This window comes from Pelodiscus sinensis, chromosome 32, assembly GCF_052426305.1.
Source record: "Pelodiscus sinensis isolate ZL-2025 chromosome 32, ASM5242630v1, whole genome shotgun sequence".
In the NCBI taxonomy this organism is placed as follows: Eukaryota; Metazoa; Chordata; order Testudines; family Trionychidae; genus Pelodiscus; species Pelodiscus sinensis.
The window spans coordinates 11,238,063-11,257,425 of record NC_143083.1 but is presented as its reverse complement, the minus strand read 5'-3'; the positions used below and the strand labels follow the sequence as shown (position 1 = coordinate 11,257,425).

At 64.7% G+C, this 19,363-nt stretch overlaps 1 protein-coding gene across 3 annotated transcripts in view; it reads right to left on the bottom strand.

The window, feature by feature from the left end:
• Nucleotides 1–1,118: 1,118 nt before the first annotated feature.
• PIK3R2 (phosphoinositide-3-kinase regulatory subunit 2) overlaps nucleotides 1,119–19,363 on the bottom strand; it is a 35,806-nt gene continuing 17,561 nt past the window's right edge. For 2 of the 3 annotated variants that reach the window (XM_075902924.2, XM_075902925.2), the window contains exons 3-16: nucleotides 18,382–18,474; nucleotides 17,681–17,743; nucleotides 16,501–16,632; nucleotides 14,554–14,755; nucleotides 13,884–13,969; nucleotides 13,352–13,457; nucleotides 13,029–13,127; nucleotides 12,340–12,520; nucleotides 11,538–11,663; nucleotides 10,835–10,977; nucleotides 10,286–10,462; nucleotides 9,596–9,667; nucleotides 8,905–9,075; nucleotides 1,119–5,551 (exon numbers count right to left, since the gene is read on the bottom strand). In XM_075902924.2, coding sequence (XP_075759039.2) covers nucleotides 5,359–5,551; nucleotides 8,905–9,075; nucleotides 9,596–9,667; nucleotides 10,286–10,462; nucleotides 10,835–10,977; nucleotides 11,538–11,663; nucleotides 12,340–12,520; nucleotides 13,029–13,127; nucleotides 13,352–13,457; nucleotides 13,884–13,969; nucleotides 14,554–14,755; nucleotides 16,501–16,632; nucleotides 17,681–17,743; nucleotides 18,382–18,474 — 1,844 coding nt within the window. In that variant the 3' untranslated portion in view covers nucleotides 1,119–5,358. The remainder of the gene's footprint in view (nucleotides 5,552–8,904; nucleotides 9,076–9,595; nucleotides 9,668–10,285; nucleotides 10,463–10,834; nucleotides 10,978–11,537; nucleotides 11,664–12,339; nucleotides 12,521–13,028; nucleotides 13,128–13,351; nucleotides 13,458–13,883; nucleotides 13,970–14,553; nucleotides 14,756–16,500; nucleotides 16,633–17,680; nucleotides 17,744–18,381; nucleotides 18,475–19,363) is intronic. The other variant, XM_075902926.2, reaches the window with a different exon arrangement.

Here is a 19,363-nt window from a genome sequence, read left to right as displayed (position 1 = left end):
TGTACCACAGCCCTGGTAGCTCATGTCCAGCCCACAGGCCAGGACCTTAGGGGCGCCCTGGGCAGTTTGTCCCAGGCAAAATGCTGCGGCAACCCGGGGTGCTGGACTAGGCGGGGGTGCGCACAGACCTGAGTCTGGCTGGGTCCATAGATAAATTGCTATTGTCCCCAACGGCCACGGGGAGAATCCTCCAGGTGTGACCCCCCAGCAGTCCCCCTTTGCCCCAGGGTCAGGCCCCAGGACATCAACCCCCAGAAGTGCCGGCTGCGTCCCACGGCTCTGCAGCCCCCAGAGATACTGGTGCGAGATCTGCGGTACTTCACACTTCCCTTTTCCAGAGAAAACCAACAGCCGGCCACTTCCTGCCCCACTGAGGCACGGATTGTCACGAGTTCGGCTCCCCGGGGACCACGTTCCCCCCCACCCACTGGGGGGTTGCCGGGAGCAGCAGCAGCCACGCAGTTAGAGCTCCAGGGCCTAACGGTGCGCAAAGACTCAGTGACCTTCGGCAGGACTCGTGCGCCTGAATCCCTTGGGCTCTATGGGAAATCCAGCCCTATCATTAGCTGGTCTGGCACATTGATGTGGGGCCTGGATCCCCGTCCGGCTGAGGAACACGCAGGGGGCGCTTGTTACCCCATGCGCTAGGGATGTAAAATCCCATTTCAATTGGCTAATCCAGCACTGGTGGAGTGGCCCCACTGCCTGCCGTGGGGCTGGAGCGCCCCCCAAGTCAGGGGCTGCTCCAGCCCACCCAGAGATGCCTCTACCTGTACCAGGGCCTGCCACAGGCTGAGGCTGGAGCAGCCCCTACCCACGGCATAACCCTTCATATCCCGCCATGGCTTCCTGAGAACAGGCCTGGAGCAGCATCCAGGACGAACACTTTATAAACAACTGTGCAGGCCTCTCCCTGCCAGAAGCACCTGGAGCCCTGCAGAGGCAGTGGGTGCTGGCTGCTGTTCCCTACAGCACAGGTAAACAGCTGGCTCCTGCTCCACAGCTCCCCTGCAGGATAACTTCACCCCCTGGGGAAGTCACAGACAAAAACCTCCTGAAAGTACAAGAACATTAAGGGGAAGGAAAAGAAGAAAAAAAAAGGACTCCGCCCCCATGCAGCAGTTTCATTCTTTCTGTTTATTTCTGCCTTGTTTAAAGTACCGTACAAAAATGATCCGACAGTAACAAATTCGGGGTTTACTTTAGTAAACGTCCACAGAAAGAGCACAGAGAACAACTTCTGCTAACAGGCAGAAGACATGGCAATTAGAGTATTTATTATTGCATCTCCAGGAGCCAAAACCTCAGGAGCGCTGCCCGGTCAAGTCCCTCCCGGATGAATGCAATTCCCGCCTCTTAGGCAGGGACCAGGCTCCAGGCTCGAACACGCTCCCTTTCCTCCGATGGGGAAAGCGCCCCGACTAATGCAGCCCAGAGCTTCCCACAGAACCTCAGCATCTTGCATGGGGGGGGTCTCGACCAGGGACTCCCTGGCTGCCCCCACAACCAAGCAGTGACTCCAGGCGTTTGGCATGGGCGTTTCGGCAGCTCTCCACCCTAATGCCAGGGGAAGAGCTGCCCTTTCTTCCCTAACCAATATCGCTGGCAGCAGTTACTGAGCTCATAGTCTGCAAGAGCCCAATGGGTGGAGCAGAGAGAAACTAGAAAGGGCCCAGCAAAGGATGCAGCCAAGAACTGGAGACTTGGTCTCCAAAGTCCCATTTCAAGTGGGGATGTTAAATAGTCAGTTAACCTCCTTCATTCCTATAGGTTACTGGACTATTCGATCGTCCCTGGAGGTGGGGCTGGAAGCCAGCGTGCTCCGACCTCACTCCCGAGCTTCCTGCCACCCCGTACTGCCGGGCAAAAGCTGGTTCGTGATGGGAGCCAGTTCAAAAACCAGTTCCCCCTCCGGGATCAGCTCCTTATCACCCACTGCAGAAGCAGCCCGTCTGGGTGACCTGAGCTCCTGGACCAAGTGAGAGCCAGGCTGCTAAGAAATGTACTGGCCGGGAGAGGGGGGAAATGCGTGTCTATAACATTAACTCATGAGCTTTTACTTATCGGTTAATTGACTGCGCTATTACAGCCCTCATTTCAAGGAGATTCGGCCAATTTCTTCCACCCAATTTCTTGGCAGCCACGACGGAAGGGGAAAGCTGGCTGGGTGCTCTTGGAGCCAGGCAGCGCGGAGCCCTGCAAAGCAGAGCGAGCTGACTGGATACGTGCCAGGTGGGGGAAACACACACGCAGGACGGGCCCAGGATCACAGGAGGTTCTGGTTCACATCTTGTAGGAGGTGCAGACGAGGGCACAGCCGACAGGGTCCAGCCAGAGCGTCCTCAGGAGACGTCAACAGCAGCGGTGAAAGCAAAGACCAAATCACAAGGGGCGTATTCCAAAGGAGCCGCGTTGTTAAAAAAAGACTTGAGGGGCTTGTTTTTGCGCAGGAGTGAGAGAAAACCCCACACTGAAGAACCAAGTCAGGTGGCCTTCCTTATGGGGCAGCTGGTGCTTGTCCTAGTGACACCCCAGGTGGGCAGGGCTCAAACCCAGAACCCCTAGGGTCCCCGGGCCAATGCCCTAACCCTTAGGCCACTTGAGAACCCACCCCCCTTTTGGAGCCAGAAGTCGAGGGTTCGAGCCCCACTCTGAACCAACATGGACCTGGCAACCTTGCAGCATAGGACAGCTAAGGGAGGCCCAGGATGTAGGAAGGCGGGGGGGCGGCTCCTTGCTGCACACTGGACCGCAGGAGAGCGGCGTCTGCTCTCTGCAACAGGCACAGGGATGCGAGCCCCTCAACACGCGTCTCCACCCTTAGCAAACCATGCCAGCCACTCAAAGGGCAGCGCGACCGGAAGCAGAGCCGTGCAGAACCCCCGCTCAGAGCCTTCACACGGCGCCGGCTGGGCGCCCGGGGTGCAAGAGGGGAATTTCAAACTCCCCTGAGAAGCAGGGAGAGGCACGTGCCCACCCGAGGCTACAGCAGAGAGCGGTTACCGAATCGCAGCAGGCGCCCAACAGTGGCAGAGTTACCCGGGCCGCTTCCAAACACGGGACAAGACCTTTCCGCTCCCGTGGGCACCGCGTGGCTGAGGAGCAAGGGGTGGAAACCCGGCTCCCTGGCGGTGAGATGAACATCGCGTATGTACCGCCTGCCCTGCCACGCGACCCAGATCGCCGACCTCCATAATCCCACCGCCAGGCAGTGCTCAGCCAGGCACCGAAAGCCAAACGGCCAGGCTGAGGGGTGGGGAAGGCAGGGCCCAAGCGGCGAGGAAGAAATGGCTAGATACAAATACCAATAGTACAGCAGAGGAGTCAATCTTTATGGCTTAATTGCTCAAAAAGCAGGTCACCTTAGGGGGAGGGCAGCTCGAGTTGGGGGTCTCACGTGCGTTGCTGGGACACTGACTCCAGCCAGTGGAAAGCTGGAGCTGTGCCTGGTTCCCCGCAGGGAATTCTGCGAATAACTCCTGGGACAGAGGGCTGAGAAGCTGCACGGCCTCCCCACGCCTCTTACCTACCAACAGCCCGGCCACGAACTCGCCCTTTGTTACCCAATCGAACCCTCAGGACCCCCGTGCGCGAAGGGGGCTTGAAGGAGCAGCAGCCACTGTAGCTAACTCCTCTCCTGGCCCCACACGTGGCTCACTCTGGCCAGCACGTGGCTGGGCCCAGCGCCGTGTGCTCCAGCTGTTTTGCTCCGGCCGCCCTCGCTCGCTGACCCTGAGGGCTCCCACTGGAGCATGACAGGTGAGCACAAAACGCCACGCCAGCCCCCCACGCCACGGGCCCCCGTGGCAGCCACGGCGTTTCCAGAGGAACAAGAGAGGAATCCAGGCCAGAGCAGCAGAGCTGACGATGCACACGTAGGAAGGAAGCGGGGAGCAGTGTGACCCTGGCACTAAACAGCATCCAAACCTGTGCCATTGCCCGGCCTCGCCCACACACGGGGAAAGACACACTCCACCCCAGCGTGCTCCCTACACAGTCAGCCGAGAGCCTCCCCACCCCGCAGTCCTAACTCTGCCACTACCACCGGAGACCAAGCGTCCGCCTCCAGCTGGGACGGACCGGGGGGTCTCTGGAGATGGATCAAGCGGTGAGCAGCACCTCCCCGGAGCCAGGCAGGCGCAGCAACAAGCGGAGAGCCCCTTGGGATCCCGAGCATCACCCCGCAGCGCTCCGGGCACCGCCAGCCACGCTGGATAGCCGGGTGCTGCCGCCGCCAGCAGCTGCCTGACACATCTGGAGGGAGATGTCCCACAGCCCCACACAGGAAGCGTCCCGAACCATTTTGCATCATCAGGAAACCCCTAGAGCTTTTTTTACTCGCTCGTGGTAAACCAGCCACGGCCGGAACGGGGACAGAAATCCCCAGCTCCTCTCCGGCCCTGGACAGGACTCAGCCTTAGAAGTGCTTCAGAAACAGGTCGCTTTGCCTCCCTAGACGCGGCTCCATGCCCCGGCCCCAGGGCTGGAGGGGCCTGGCCTAGTCGCCGCCCTCCCCTTGCAGAGGGGGGCTCCATTTGCATAAAGCTGGCAGGGGGTCGGCCATTCCGGGCCCCCCTCCTGCTCCACACTGTGCGTGGCTGCCTGGGGGGGGGCTGCGTATCGGAGCAAGGGTTCTGCAGACCATCGGGTACTAGCAAGCAGCTGGTTACAACGATCACGAGCGGTACGTGCCGGCGAGCCGGAACCGTTGCAGACTCCCCAAAGCAATGGCCGAACACAGCTGCCATCCCCCTCCCCACCCCGACCTCTTCAGCGGCCCAGGAAAGCCCCGGTACCAACGCGGGTTTCACAGCTTCGCTGGCAGACAGGCTGGTCCGTAAGTAATTGACAGAGACTCCCCGGCCCGCCGTGCACAGGGGTTACGCGCAACGCGGGTCTGCCAAGGAGCCGGCCTGCCGAGCCCTCGCCTGTTCCCTGGCAGGCCAAGCACTGCTGCGCCCAGTGGACGCGTTTCTAGCTCTCTCCCCCGGGATCTAGCTCACCCCAGCCCACAGGATCACTGAAAGGAGAGGAGGGAACGACCAGCCAGCGCTGCCCCGGCCTCTGCCAGGAAGCCAGGCCCACCGCAGCTTCGGGGCAGGTCCTGTTATAACTCGAGACAGGCCGCTGGGCTCACGAGGGAAACCAGGAACCGAGCTCTACAGCGACACACCGGGGGGAGAGGGGGAGCAAAACTGCCCCTGGGGCACCACGGCAGGCAGGTTCGCCCAGACTCCTCCTTGGAAAGGCTGAAGTCCCAAGCGGCTTTTCCATCCCAAGCGTCGCCTCCCCGTCGGCCAGCCGGGTCCCTGCTGCTGAGCGAGCGGGATGCCGGGAGGCGGGGTTGGGGGCAGCGGCTCATCTGGCAGGCGGCTGGGAGAGGACTGGGTAAGCCAGCGTGACGTTCAGGGAGTCGTTGTGCTGCACCAGGGACATGTGTTTGTAGTGCAGGACCAGGTCCTTCAGGGAGGCGTACAGGTTGTAGGGCTCGGCGAAGCCGTAGCCGGTCACCGTCTTGTAGATCACGCAGTGCTTGGTGTCTCCGTCCACCCTGCCAGGGGAGCACAAGTGCACGTGTCACCGGGGCCACGAGCCAGCAGGGAGCCACCCAGCGAGCCACTGGCCTGCGCTCGGCCACCTGCCCCTGGCCAGCCAAGGGCTGCACCGTGGCACCTGGCCTGCCACGGAGCAGCCGGCGCCTGAGCGGCCGTCACCGCTGCAGGCTCCCATGCAGCCCAAGCGCACCAGCTGTCCCCAAAGGAGAACAGGAAGGGCGATGCCAGATGTTCGGGGCCCCGCCTGTGTGAGCTGCGAGCAACTTGGGAACTGGAATGTGAGAGAGACCCTCCGAGGGCTGCCCTGCAGTAGCCGCTAGGCAATGTAAGTGAGTCTCCTCCCCCCCCCCCAGTTCCCAGAGCAGCCCTCGGGGGATAAGTGAGTCCCCCCCCCCCCCAGTTCCCAGGGCAGCCCTCGGGGGATAAGTGAGGGCCCCCCCCCCAGTTCCCAGGGCAGCCCTCGGGGGATAAGTGAGGGCCCCCCCCCCAGTTCCCAGGGCAGCCCTCGGGGGATAAGTGAGGGCCCCCCCCCCCAGTTCCCAGGGCAGCCCTCGGGGGATAAGTGAGTCTCCTCCCCCCCCCCAGTTCCCAGGGCAGCCCTCGGGGGATAAGTGAGGGCCTCCCCCCCAGTTCCCAGGGCAGCCCTCGGGGGATAAGTGAGGGCCCCCCCCCCAGTTTCCCAGGGCAGCCCTCGGGGGATAAGTGAGGGCCCCCCCCCAGTTCCCAGGGCAGCCCTCGGGGGATAAGTGAGGGCCCCCCCCCCAGTTCCCAGGGCAGCCCTCGGGGGATAAGTGAGGGCCCCCCCCCCAGTTCCCAGGGCAGCCCTCGGGGGATAAGTGAGGGCCCCCCCCCCAGTTCCCAGGGCAGCCCTCGGGGGATAAGTGAGGGCCCCCCCCCCAGTTCCCAGGGCAGCCCTCGGGGGATAAGTGAGGGCCCCCCCCCAGTTCCCAGGGCAGCCCTCGGGGGATAAGTGAGGGCCCCCCCCCCAGTTCCCAGGGCAGCCCTCGGGGGATAAGTGAGGGGCCCCCCCCCCAGTTCCCAGGGCAGCCCTCGGGGGATAAGTGAGGGCCCCCCCCCCAGTTCCCAGGGCAGCCCTCAGGGGATAAGTGAGGGCCCCCCCCCAGTTCCCAGGGCAGCCCTCGGGGGATAAGTGAGGGCCCCCCCCCAGTTCCCAGGGCAGCCCTCGGGGGATAAGTGAGGGCCCCCCCCCCCAGTTCCCAGGGCAGCCCTCGGGGGATAAGTGAGGGCCCCCCCCCCAGTTCCCAGGGCAGCCCTCGGGGGATAAGTGAGGGCCCCCCCCCCCAGTTCCCAGGGCAGCCCTCGGGGGATAAGTGAGGCCCCCCCCCCCCAGTTCCCAGGGCAGCCCTCGGGGGATAAGTGAGGGCCCCCCCCCAGTTCCCAGGGCAGCCCTCGGGGGATAAGTGAGGGCCCCCCCCCCAGTTCCCAGGGCAGCCCTCGGGGGATAAGTGAGGGCCTCCCCCCCAGTTCCCAGGGCAGCCCTCGGGGGATAAGTGAGGGCCCCCCCCCAGTTCCCAGGGCAGCCCTCGGGGGATAAGTGAGGGCCCCCCCCCAGTTCCCAGGGCAGCCCTCGGGGGATAAGTGAGGGCCCCCCCCCCAGTTCCCAGGGCAGCCCTCGGGGGATAAGTGAGCCCCCCCCCCCCCAGTTCCCAGGGCAGCCCTCGGGGGATAAGTGAGGGCCCCCCCCCAGTTCCCAGGGTAGCCCTCGGGGGATAAGTGAGGGCCCCCCCCCAGTTCCCAGGGCAGCCCTCGGGGGATAAGTGAGGGCCCCCCCCCCAGTTCCCAGGGCAGCCCTCGGGGGATAAGTGAGTCTCCTCCCCCCCCCAGTTCCCAGGGCAGCCCTCGGGGGATAAGTGAGGCCCCCCCCCCCAGTTTCCCAGGGCAGCCCTCGGGGGATAAGTGAGGGCCCCCCCCCAGTTCCCAGGGCAGCCCTCGGGGGATGAGGGGCCCCCCCCCAGTTCCCAGGGCAGCCCTCGGGGGATAAGTGAGCCCCCCCTCCCCCCAGTTCCCAGGGCAGCCCTCGGGGGATAAGTGAGGGCCCCCCCCCAGTTCCCAGGGCAGCCCTCGGGGGATGAGGGGCCCCCCCCCAGTTCCCAGGGCAGCCCTCGGGGGATAAGTGAGCCCCCCCTCCCCCCAGTTCCCAGGGCAGCCCTCGGGGGATAAGTGAGGGCCCCCCCCCCAGTTCCCAGGGCAGCCCTCGGGGGATAAGTGAGGGCCCCCCCCCCAGTTCCCAGGGCAGCCCTCAGGGGATAAGTGAGGGCCCCCCCCCCCAGTTCCCAGGGCAGCCCTCGGGGGATAAGTGAGGGCCCCCCCCCCAGTTCCCAGGGCAGCCCTCAGGGGATAAGTGAGGGCCCCCCCCCAGTTCCCAGGGCAGCCCTCAGGGGATAAGTGAGGGCCCCCCCCCCAGTTCCCAGGGCAGCCCTCGGGGGATAAGTGAGGGCCCCCCCCCAGTTCCCAGGGCAGCCCTCGGGGGATAAGTGAGGGCCCCCCCCCCAGTTCCCAGGGCAGCCCTCAGGGGATAAGTGAGGGCCCCCCCCCAGTTCCCAGGGCAGCCCTCAGGGGATAAGTGAGGGCCCCCCCCCAGTCCCAGGGCAGCCCTCAGGGGATAAGTGAGGCCCCCCCCCCCAGTTCCCAGGGCAGCCCTCGGGGGATAAGTGAGGGCCCCCCCCCAGTTCCCAGGGCAGCCCTCGGGGGATAAGTGAGGGCCCCCCCCCAGTTTCCCAGGGCAGCCCTCAGGGGATAAGTGAGGGCCCCCCCCCAGTTTCCCAGGGCAGCCCTCAGGGGATAAGTGAGGGCCCCCCCCCAGTTTCCCAGGGCAGCCCTCAGGGGATAAGTGAGGGCCCCCCCCCAGTTTCCCAGGGCAGCCCTCAGGGGATAAGTGAGGGCCCCCCCCCCAGTTTCCCAGGGCAGCCCTCGGGGGATAAGTGAGGGCCCCCCCCCAGTTCCCAGGGCAGCCCTCGGGGGATAAGTGAGCCCCCTCCCCAGTTCCCAGGGCAGCCCTCGGGGGATAAGTGAGGGCCCCCCCCCCAGTTCCCAGGGCAGCCCTCGGGGGATAAGTGAGGGCCCCCCCCCCAGTTCCCAGGGCAGCCCTCGGGGGATAAGTGAGGGCCCCCCCCCAGTTCCCAGGGCAGCCCTCGGGGGATAAGTGAGGGCCCCCCCCCCCCAGGGCAGCCCTCGGGGGATAAGTGAGCCCCCTCCCTCCCCCAGTCCCACCGCTTCTGATCTGCAAACTTTGCTGCAGGGCTTGAGCTTTTCAGCCAGGTCTGCTCCAGGCCTCCCCACGTTCCCCAGCTGGGAGAGCCGGGCGGCCCCGCGGGGGAGGGACACTCACACCACGGAGCAGGCGTAGCAGCCCTTCTGGCTGCTCTCGCGGATCAGGAAGGTGCCGTCGTGTTTGCCGCTCAGCATCTCCTCCGCCTGCAGGCGGTTGATCTTCCCCACGTACCAGGTGCGCTCCTCGTGGTGCGGCAGCTCCTCGTCGTCGTCCATCATGGAGTACTGGCTGCACGGCAAGACCGGGGCTGAGCAGAGGGCAGGCGAGGACTGTCCCCCCGCTAGGCAGGAGCCCCCAGCGCCGGCACCTCCCAAAAATACCCCGCTGGGCCTTTCAGCCTCCCCATAGCTCAGCCCCCCCGCCCAGGGCTCTCTCACTAACCTCAGAGCCCGGGATCAGCTGGAGCCCGCAGCTCACGAGCCAGCATTACGGAGGCACAAGCCCCCGAAACACAGGCAGCCGCGCTCGCCGTCTCGTCGCAGCGCCCCGCGAGAAGCTCTGCAGGGTGCGAGCGCAGGGCTGAGGCCAGGCCGCTCCTGCTCCGAGCCACCCTCTCGCTGCGTGAGCTCCCCCCCGTCCCCCGCCGTCTCAGCTCCCCCTCTGTACCATGGCACTGGGGGCAGGGCCACAGAGGGGGAGACTCAGGGCCCAGCAGGTGGTGGGACGGGACCCTCCCTCCTCTCATGCGGGCAGGGCTCTCCCTGCAGCCCCCCGCCCGCACTGGGAGGCAGCGGGCAGGGACACTTACTCCTCCGTCTCGTTCTTAATGCCCAGCCATTCGTTGATTTTCTTCTGCCGGGCCCCTTTCTGCGTCAGCCACCTGCGGGGAGCAAGGCAGGAGCTGAGAAACCGACTGGCGCAGCTTTTCATCCCGGCCTCGCTGACAAATCGCTCCGCCAGGGGGCAGCACCCCCCCACAGAATGAGCCAGCCAGCAGGATCGGGAGCCCAGCGGGGCGGTAGGAGGGGGGACCCATAGGGCACAGGGAGGGTGCACTGGAGCCAGGGAGAAAAGCTTGGCAGGTCAGGCCCAATCTCGGCTGGACACCCAGCGAGGAGCCAGCTGGTCAGTGAGCAGCAAGGACAGGCTGCGGTTGGCAGAGTGCACGCAGAATCCACAGCTGCGTAGGGCACCTCAAAATTGGGGCACCCCTGGGTCTTAAGCCCCCCTCCGCCTCCTCCAAACCCTGCGTCTCTGCTTCCCCTGAAGTGGGGCTATGTAAGTGCAAAGGGGAAAAGCCGCCAGAGCTCTGGTAGCGCAGCCAGCCTGGGAAAGAACCAGCCAGTGTGGGCAGCGGACGGTTGTCAAATGACAGCTCTAAACCATCGGCCCCGGTTTGATAGTACGGCCGAGGGCCCCAGACACCTGGCAGCCCCGGGGGCTGTTTCTTCCACCACTCCCAGCCCAGAGCTGGCGTCAGGCAGGCAGCAGCACGTACACCAGGTACTGGTCCCGGAGCTTGCGCAGCTGCATCAGGTCCGGCTTGAGGCTGTTCATGCGCTTGTCGATCTCCCGGTTCTCCGCGGCCTGTTTCTTCAGGTCCTGCTCCAGCTTCGTCTTGCTGTCGTGAATCTCCGTGATGCGGGACTTGAGCTTCTCCGAGTTCATCAGGATCCTGGGAGGGGGGAGGGCACAGGCGTTACCTGGGTCAGATGTGCTGGGGAGAGGAGCCGGGGCCCAAATGCTGGAGCCAAAGGGGAGCCGGAGCTGGTCAGCGGACAGGGAAGGGGGGAAAAAGGGGGAGCAGCTGGACGGCGGAGGGGGAAGGACCGGGGGGCAGCTGGACGGCAGACGAGGAAGGACCGGGGGGCAGTGGGAGCATGGCAGGGATGCCGAGTGACTAAGGAAAATCATGGAAGCAGTTTGGAAAGGAGCTAGACCAGCTCTAGGGCAGGCCCTGTCTGCCCCCAGGCACCTGAGCACCCACAGAGGGGGTGGAGCGTGGCCTGAGGCCCGTGTCCCTGGCCGCGCCAGGCCGGGCCCTCACCGCTGCACCTCCTTCTCGTTGCCCTCCCGCCGGAAGCGCTCGATGTACTCCTTGCTGCACCTCTCCTGCGTCTGGCACTGCTCCTCGAAGATCTTGATGGTTTCGTTGAAGGCCTCAATCGCCGTCCTTTTCATCTGCAGCTCCTGTGGGGAGGGGACACCCCCGAGTGAGAGCCCAGCCTAGCCCCCCCAGCAATGCCCCATTATCCCCAACACACCTGTCTCCCCAGCCATGGTCTGATCCCAAGCCTGGCCCTCCTGCTGCACCTCAGCCCCTAGCCTCTTGGCAAGGCACCCCCCACACACCTTTCCCAGCAAGCGGGGGATCCACCCCCCAGCGTGGCTTTCCCTGGGCCCTGTCGTCTACCGAGCAGGCCGAGCCAGCCAGAACTCAGGCCTCGCTGGCAGCCGGGAGCCATCCAGGGTATTACATCCCTGGGCTGGCTGGAGTGCCAGGGAGAACCACAGCGGGGAGGGGGCATGGATGGCCCCAGAGGTGCGGGGGGATACCTGTGAGGGGGAGCCCCGCAGTATAAGGGGGTAGGAAGAGACACCTTGCAGTAACTGCAAGGGGGCCGGGGGATACTTACGAGGGGATGGGGGCCCCACGGTACCTGCAAGGAGGTGGGGGGTGCCCGCGAAGGGGTGGGGAGGGAGACCCAGCAGTACCCGCGAGGGGGTGGGGAAGGGAGGCCCGGGGGTACCTGCAGGGTGCGCGTATACTCCTCGTACAGCAGGTCGTACTCCCGGCTCTTGTCCTGGTACTGCTGGTGATAGACCTTCAGCTGCTCCCCCACCGCCTCCACGCTGTCCTCCTTCACCACCTGGTCCTGCGGCACAGAGGGGCCCCGGGCGAGTCAGACCCGGACACGCGGGGGGGGGCTGACAGCTGTGGTCTTACTGCAGGGCGTGGGGCCCCCCCAGTCCTTCCTCCTCTGCCTGCCCAGGAGCAAAAGGGCAGGCGGGGGAAGGAGATGGGGTGGGGAGGGGCCTGGGGCAGAGCCAGGATTAGGGAGAGCCCAGGAAGGAGACACAGCAGGACACTGTGGGGCCCTGTGCCGGTCAGTGAGAGGCACCCGTGGGCAGCCCCTGAGTGTGAGGTCTCCCTGCTCATGCCCCTCACCAGCCTGGCCCAGCCCTCCACCGACTGGCATCCCTGCGGGGACATGGGCCTGGCAGGCCCTGCTCTCACTCGGGGGATGGTTCGGGCAGCCCCAGCTCACCCACCCTGGCGGCGACACAAGGCTCAGGCTGGAGCCGAGCTCCCCTCGCGGGCTCCCTGGCCAAGGGGCGCCCCCGGGCGGCCATGCCTTACGCTCTCCAGGGAGGCGGGAGGATCTGCTGCCGACTCAGCCTGGGACGTGTGATCCAGCGCGGCCCTGGGCCTTGCCACAGGGCTGCGTGCTCACATGGATGGCGCTCGGCATGGGCAGCGGGCCCGGGGCAGCTCCTTCCTGTCAGCGCTTGGCAGCCTGCAGGGAGACCCCCCCGGCGCCCCGGCCTGACCTGCTGGTACTTGGAGACGGGGTAGAGCAGCTTGCTGTCCAGCTTGGCGTTGTACTGGGCCAGCGACTCGTGCCGGTAATGGTGAATGAGCTCCACCACGGAGCCGAAGGTCAGGGGCTCCGAGAAGCCGTACTTCCCCTCCCGGTGGAAGATCTTGATCAGCTTGTTGTTGCCGCCTTTCCTGCGGGGCGGGAGCAGGGAGCGTGCTTGGCGCCAGGCGGAGAGCGCTCGGGACGCCCCTTGGAGGTGGGGGGGGGCACTGGGCAGCCACCTGCCCCCGGGCTCCAGCCACGGCTGCCTCCACACACGGTGTGGGGCTCAGAGCACCCAGCACTAGCCTGGCAGACGGGTATCCCCTCAGTCCGGCACCGCGGAGCGACGTGGGCTGTGCACAGAGCAAGGACACCCCCCCTTATCCCTGGGGGAGCTGGCGGGGGGGGGGGGGGGCGCTGCCTGCAGTCCTGCCTCTGCTCAGGGGCTCCGAGCACCACGAGGCCAGGGACACGTGGGGCTCAGAGCCAGGGCTAGGCTGGGGGCAGAGAAACACCAGAGAGACAGCGGGCCCGGGAAGCTCCTCAGGCCAGGTGCCCGCAGCGGGCAGGGCCTGGCCAGCCAGCCGGCTCTCCCTGGGCCTACGGCTAGCGGCCGTGCTGCCCCAGCCCAGGCGGAAGCGGCTGGGGGGCGCTTACCTCAGCGTGAGCGTGTACTCCCCCTGGATCTTACTGGAGGCGTCGCGGACCAGGAAGGTGCCATCCGGGGTGTCGCGCAGCTTCTCGTTCACCTCCTCCCTGGGGAGGGGACAGGGTGCGAGTGGTCACAGCTGCCAGGGCGCCCCCCCCCCAGTACCCACCGCCACCCATGGGGGCCTGCAGGGTAGGGATTAGCCAGCCTCAACCCAGCCCATCCCCAAAGGGGGGGCCCCCAGCGGGCAGGTTGTAAGGGCCCCCCCGGGTTGCCACGGCTACCCAGGGGGTATAAGGGCCCAGGGGATGCCACGCGAAGAGCCTGGTACCTGGAAATGTCGCCCCAGTACCATTCTGCTTCCTGCAGGGGGGCGCTGCTCCCGTTGGCCAGGCTGGCTGCACCGGGCTTTGGCTTCAACGGCTTCGGAGGCAGAGCTGCAAGGCAGCCAGGCGAACGCTGGAGCAGGGCCGTGCAGGGGCCCCGCCCCGGCCTGCGTCTGCTCACTCCCCGCCCTGGCCCTGTGCCACCCACCCTGCCCCGGCGCGGCTCCCCAGGGGTGCAGAGCTGCATTGGCGCTGGGGGGGGGTGCCAAAGGCTCCGGCCAGAGAGCCTCGAAGCAGCACCCTCCGGACACAGCCCAGCGCTTGGGAGATCGGCTCCGTGCCCATCCCAACTCGGGCCTCTCCAATGTGGCTCCCGGAAGGGGCTGGTTTCGTGGGTGCCCCATGTGGTGCCCGATCCGTGGCAGGGGCTGAAGGGAACGAGCCGAACACCCAGCCCTGGCAGGGGGTGCAACAGCCCCGCCCTTCCCACACCACCTGGACGAACCCCAGGGGGCGGCAGCTGGTGGGGCTCGGTACCTGGCGGCGCTCGTTCCGGCTCCGAGTCCTTCGCCTGCAGAAGTGTCTCTAGGAAGAGCCCTGAGAAGTTGGGGCCCAGCTCTGCACTGCAGGGAGACAGGGACCGGAAATCAGCAGCCGGGAGAGATGCCAACAGGGGCAGGGAGGAGGCACCGCGGCAGGTGCTGAGCTGGGGTGTGGGGGTGAGCAGTGCTCTGCGGCATGGTATCCAGTCAGCCTGTAACCCCGGGGGGCGAGGGGCTTCATTCTACTGCCCCCAACTCCCAACGCCTGACTTACAGCTGGCAAAGGTGCAAGCTCCTGGACAGACGGACGGACAGGCAGACAGACGCGGGGTCTGCCCCACTTTCTAGCCCTGTCTCCGCCCGGCCTGCGGCCCCAGCTCTCCACTCTGGGGGCACGCGAGCGCTCTGCTGCGAGGTGGAGCTGCCAGAGGCGGTGGGCAGGGAGCTAGTGGCTGGCACAGTTTGGGGTTTGCACCCCCTTGCTCACAGCCCCACTGGAGAGGAGCGGCAGGTAAATCAGGGTCTCTCTTTGCAGAAGGCAGCATGGTCTGGGTGTGATGTGACAAGGTCCGGGGTCCCTTGCCAGGCAGGGGGTCGGGTACAGGGCTCCCCTGGGGAAGGGCACCGCCGGCTGCATCTTGCTCTCAACCCCCCAGCCCACATACCTGGCGCCAGGCAGCCGGAGCAGCAGAGGACCGAAGATCTCGCCCAGGGCCTGAGGGTGGAGGCCGTTGCTCTCTGCCTGCTGAGACACCTTCCCCAGGTGGCGGAGCAGGAACTGCAGGGTGAGCAGGTTCTGGGGAGGCACCGCAGGAGACTCCAGCACCAGCAGCAGCTGCTTCCGGCAGTTCTCAGGCTGCGGGATCTCTGGAGAAGCAAGACACAGGCTGGAAGGGCAGGGGCCGGGCCTGCCTTCCTCTCCACAGCACCTGGTGCAGGCGGGCTGCACTGGATTCACCTGCCTCCAGTGCACCAGCATTAACAAGAACCCCCTAGGGCCCACCCAAGGGGACGACAACCATCGAACACTAGAACTGGAAGGGACCTCAAGAGGTCGAGTCCAGTCCCCTGCCCTCATGGCAGGACCAAGCACCGTCTAGATCACCCCTGACAGGTGTCTGTCTAACCTGCTCTTAAATATCTCCAGTGATGGAGATTCCACAACCTCCCTAGGCAATTCATTCCAGTGTTTGACCACCCTGACAGGAAGTTTTTCCTAATGTCCAACCTAAACTTCCCTCGCTGCAGTTTAAGCCCATTGCTTCTTGTTCTATCCTCAGAGGCCGAGGAGAACAAGTTTTCTCCCTCCTCCTTGTAACACTCTTTTAGGTACTTGAAAACTGCTCTCATGTCCTCTCTCAGCCTTCTCTTTTCCAAACTAAACAAGCCCAGTTCTTTCAGTCTTCCTTCACAGCTCATGTTCTCTAGACCTTTCATCATTCTTGTTGCTCTTCGCTGGACTTTCTCCAAATCTTCCTTGAAATGTGGTGCCCAGAACTGGACACAATACAGGCAGTCCCCGGGTTACGTACAAGATAGGGACTGTAGGTTTGTTCTTAAGTTGAATCTGTATGTAAGTTGGAACTGGCGTCCAGATTCAGCCGCTGCTGAAATTGATCAGTTTCAACAGCGGCTGAATCTGGACGCCAGTTCTGACTTACATACAGATTCAACTTAAGAACCCCAGGCATCCCCAAGTCAGCTGCTGCTGAAACTGATCAGCGGCTGATTCCAGGAAGCCCGGGGCACGGGCTTCCTGTAGTCAGCCACTGGTCATTTTCAGCAGCTGCTGACTTGGGGACACCTGGGGCAGAGTAGCTGGAGTGCTGCTGGGTTGGTCCAGTGGCGCCCAGAGCGGCGCTACAGGACCAACCGGCAGCGCCCCAGCTGCTGTACCACAGGTGTCCGGAGCAAAGCCGCGGAGCACGGGGGCAGCGGGACAGCCCAGACACACCGTGGCTGTCCCGCTGCCCTCGGGCTCCGTGGCTTTGCTCTGCTTTGCTCCCCGTCCCCCTGGTCTGCAGACCAGGGGGACGGGGAGCAAAGCGGCGGAACACGCGGGCAGCGGACAGCCCAGGCGTGTTCCGCCGCTTTGCTTCCTCTCCCTGGTCTGCTGGAGACCAGGGAGAGGGAGGGCCCCGTTCGTAACTGCGGATCTGACATAAGTCGGATCCGCGTAACTCGGGGACTGCCTGTACTCCAATTGAGGCCTAATCATTGCTGAGTAGAGCGGAAGAATGACTTCTCGTGTCTTGCTCACAACACTCCTGTTCATGCCGCCCAGAATCACGTTTGCTTTTTGTGCAACAGTGTCACTCAGGTTTAACGTGTCGTCCACTATGACCCCTAGGTCCCTTTCTGCAGGACTCCTTCCTAGACAGTCACTTCCCATTCTGTATGTGTGAAACGGATTGTTCCTCCCTAAGTGGAGCACTTTGCATTTGTCCTTATTAAACTTCATCCTGCTGACCTCAGACCGTTTATCCAGTTTGTCCAGATCACTTTGAATTATGACCCATCCTCCAGAGCAGTTGCAAACCCTTCCAGCTTGTCCCCCACTCAAGTCCTGCCCAGTAGCTTCCTCCTCTCCCTCCCTGATATGCAGCCCTTACCCTGCAGGATACGCAAGATCTCGCCATGCACAGACGCCGGGACCACGGGAGCAGGCAGATCCTGCAGGAAGCCCCTCAGCGCCTCGCCCAGGGAATGTACGTCGAACGGCTCCACGTCGCCCAGCACCCAATCTGCACAGAGCAAACAGACCCTTCCAGCAAGCGCTCACTGGCCAGCTCAGATTTGATGGGAGCACCCCAAGTTTCCCCAGCGCGGGACTTGGAGGCACGAGAGGCCCCAGAATCCATTGCAGCAGCTGCCGCTGGGGCACAGCAAGGAGGTGGCACGTTGGGGTGGGTGTGTCTGTCGGAGGGCAGAGCTGCCAAGGACGGACGCGTTCTCTGTTCCCATTGCCGGCAAACAGGCCTCACTTGGTGACAGACTGCACCCCCGCCGTGACAAGAGCCCTGCCAATGCCACACAGCCCGGTACAAGCCCCCTGGCTCAAGCGCCTGCTGCCCCGGTGCTGGGGAGCAGGTGCGGCAGGCTGGAGACTCCCTGCCCCTGTTAGTTTAGGACCTTTGCATTTTCAGGCCTCTACACAAGGAGGAGGATCAGGCAGCCCTGGGGTAACACAGCAGCAGCGAATCCCAGCTGGGTGCCCAGTCTGGAAGTGGGCAGGGAACCAAGCTCCCTGGAACCCGGCCTCCGAGGGCCCAACGAGATCAGCTGCATGTGCCGGTTTGCTCCCTTCCTGCACCATGAGCCTGGAACGCCGGTGAGATGGCTGAGCTGACCCCGGGCTTACGAGTGGTTTGGGACAGCCCGGCATGGAGGAAGCCGCATTTAGCCCTTGGCCCGGGCAGCGTGGGAGCACAGCAATCCACATGGAGGTGGCTGGGGAGGGGACAGGGCCGGCGACCCTCAGCGGGGAGCAGAAGATCCCAGAGGAGCTAGCTGGTGACATCTGCTCCACGCCCAGCAGCCGAAGAGCAGAACTCAAGTCCCTAGCACAGCGACTCCTCCTCCTGCCAAGCTGCAGGGAAATGCCACCGCCTCCAACGCCACACGGGCTGGCTTCCCTTCCGTGCAACTACTCCAGCACAGCCAGGAGACGGCAGCTGGCTGAGGAGAGAAGAGGAGCCGGGCCTGGATTTCGTTCCTGCTGGCGCTGTCACATCCACTCATCTCCTCCATCTGACCCGTCTCGCCTCCCCTCCGAAGAGAACTGGTTCTTACCAGTCTTCAGCGCTTGCCTCAGCTCCGAACCAGACGTCCTGTACAGCATCTCGCTGTCTAGGCCTGTGGGAAGTGCAGGGCGGCTTGGTTAGCTTTGTGGAGAGAGGCAGCCCCAGCCTCTGAAGTTATTAACCCAACTCCGCTCCCGCCCCGGGAGCGCCAACCCCATCCCAGGCTCACTAGCCATGTCCCAGGAGTTCAGGCCTTCCGGGGCACATCAGCTGGACCAGGGCTAACCCGTTTCAGACCAGGCCGTTTTAACTGACTCTAGAGACAGAGCTTGCTGGTTTCCCCGAGGGGACAGCACAATCCAGCGCGTCCCTGACCACTAGGCAACACAGCCTCCCCACAGCCAGTCACACGCCCAGTCCGGAACTAGCATACGATTCCGACGCCTCCCTGGGCCAGACAGCCCAGCTGCTGCCGATCCGGGTCGCTGCCGGGACTTGCTGCGTACAGCTGGGCGCACGGCCCACGGCGAGTACAGCTGGGCCGACAGGGCACAGACTACCCCAGGCCCTGCCAGGCTGCCGGAGCGTCCGGCCTCACGGCTCCCGGCAACCTGCCAGGAATCCCCAGCACAGTGCAGCCGAGCCTGCTAGTGGCTCAGCCGTGCCCAGAGAGAGCCTGGCAGAGGTGTTCACGGCACCGGCCGCCCCCTTGCTCCCTCTCCTCAGGACGCCAATCCCCTGTCCTCTTACCTTTCTTCTCAATGGCATCCACCAGCCTCAGCAGGAGCGGGGGTGCCATTTCAGGAGGGGTGAACTGCTCTGCCAGATCCGGGAGGAGCCCCCCTGATGGAGACAGCCAGGGAGAGCGGTGTGGTTAGCGCCTGGGTAGCACCCGATGGGGCGGAAGGCTCTGCCAAGGCCGCAAAGGGCTAATTCAGACTGCATGGCTTGCTCCCTACCCACCGCACGGGCCGGGTGGGCCCACAGCCAGGCTGCCCCCAAACCACTCGGGACGGGCGAGCCCCAAGCTCCAGCACCCAGCCGGCAGCTGGGTGCCCTGGGGTAAACTCTTGAGACAGGGACGGTCCCATCCTGCCCGTCCAAGGCCCGGCACAACGAAGCTCCGGCTGGCCTCATGCTAGCTGTGAGCCAGGGACCTGAGAGGGGCCCCGCTGGCAGATAGACCCGAAGGTGGCTGGGGGAAGGATGGCAGGGAGGGCCCCTGAAAGGGGGTGGTGGTCTTTCACTTTCCACTCTGGACAGGCTAACTTCACCTGCCCCCGTGGAGTGTCTTAGGAAAAGGGGGAGGAGAGGAGAAAGGGGCCCCACGGAGCCAGAAATCCCCCAGCCTTTTCCGGGCTGAGGGCAAGGCTACAAAAATCTTTGGCCAGCAGGGATACCCGTGCCCGAAGCTCAGGCGTGTCGGAAGCCGCGGCAAGGCCCGTCCGTGCCCCGCCACGGGACTGGACCGGACACAGCGCTGAGAGAAACCAGCCCCCACCGTGGCCCACGGAGCTGCTGCCCGGCGTGTGCCACGACCCTGGGCGCACGGGTGGGACGTTTTAAACTGGCAAAACGATTCAGTGGCAGGAAGGCGGCGGGGGGGGGAGGGAACCCTTTCCCCTGCCCTACTGCACTCCTCAGAGACACCCCAGGGCGAAGAATTAACCCAGTCCCAGCCAAGCGGGGGGAGACCCGTAAACTCCTGCCCCAGCCAGGCACAGGAAGGGTT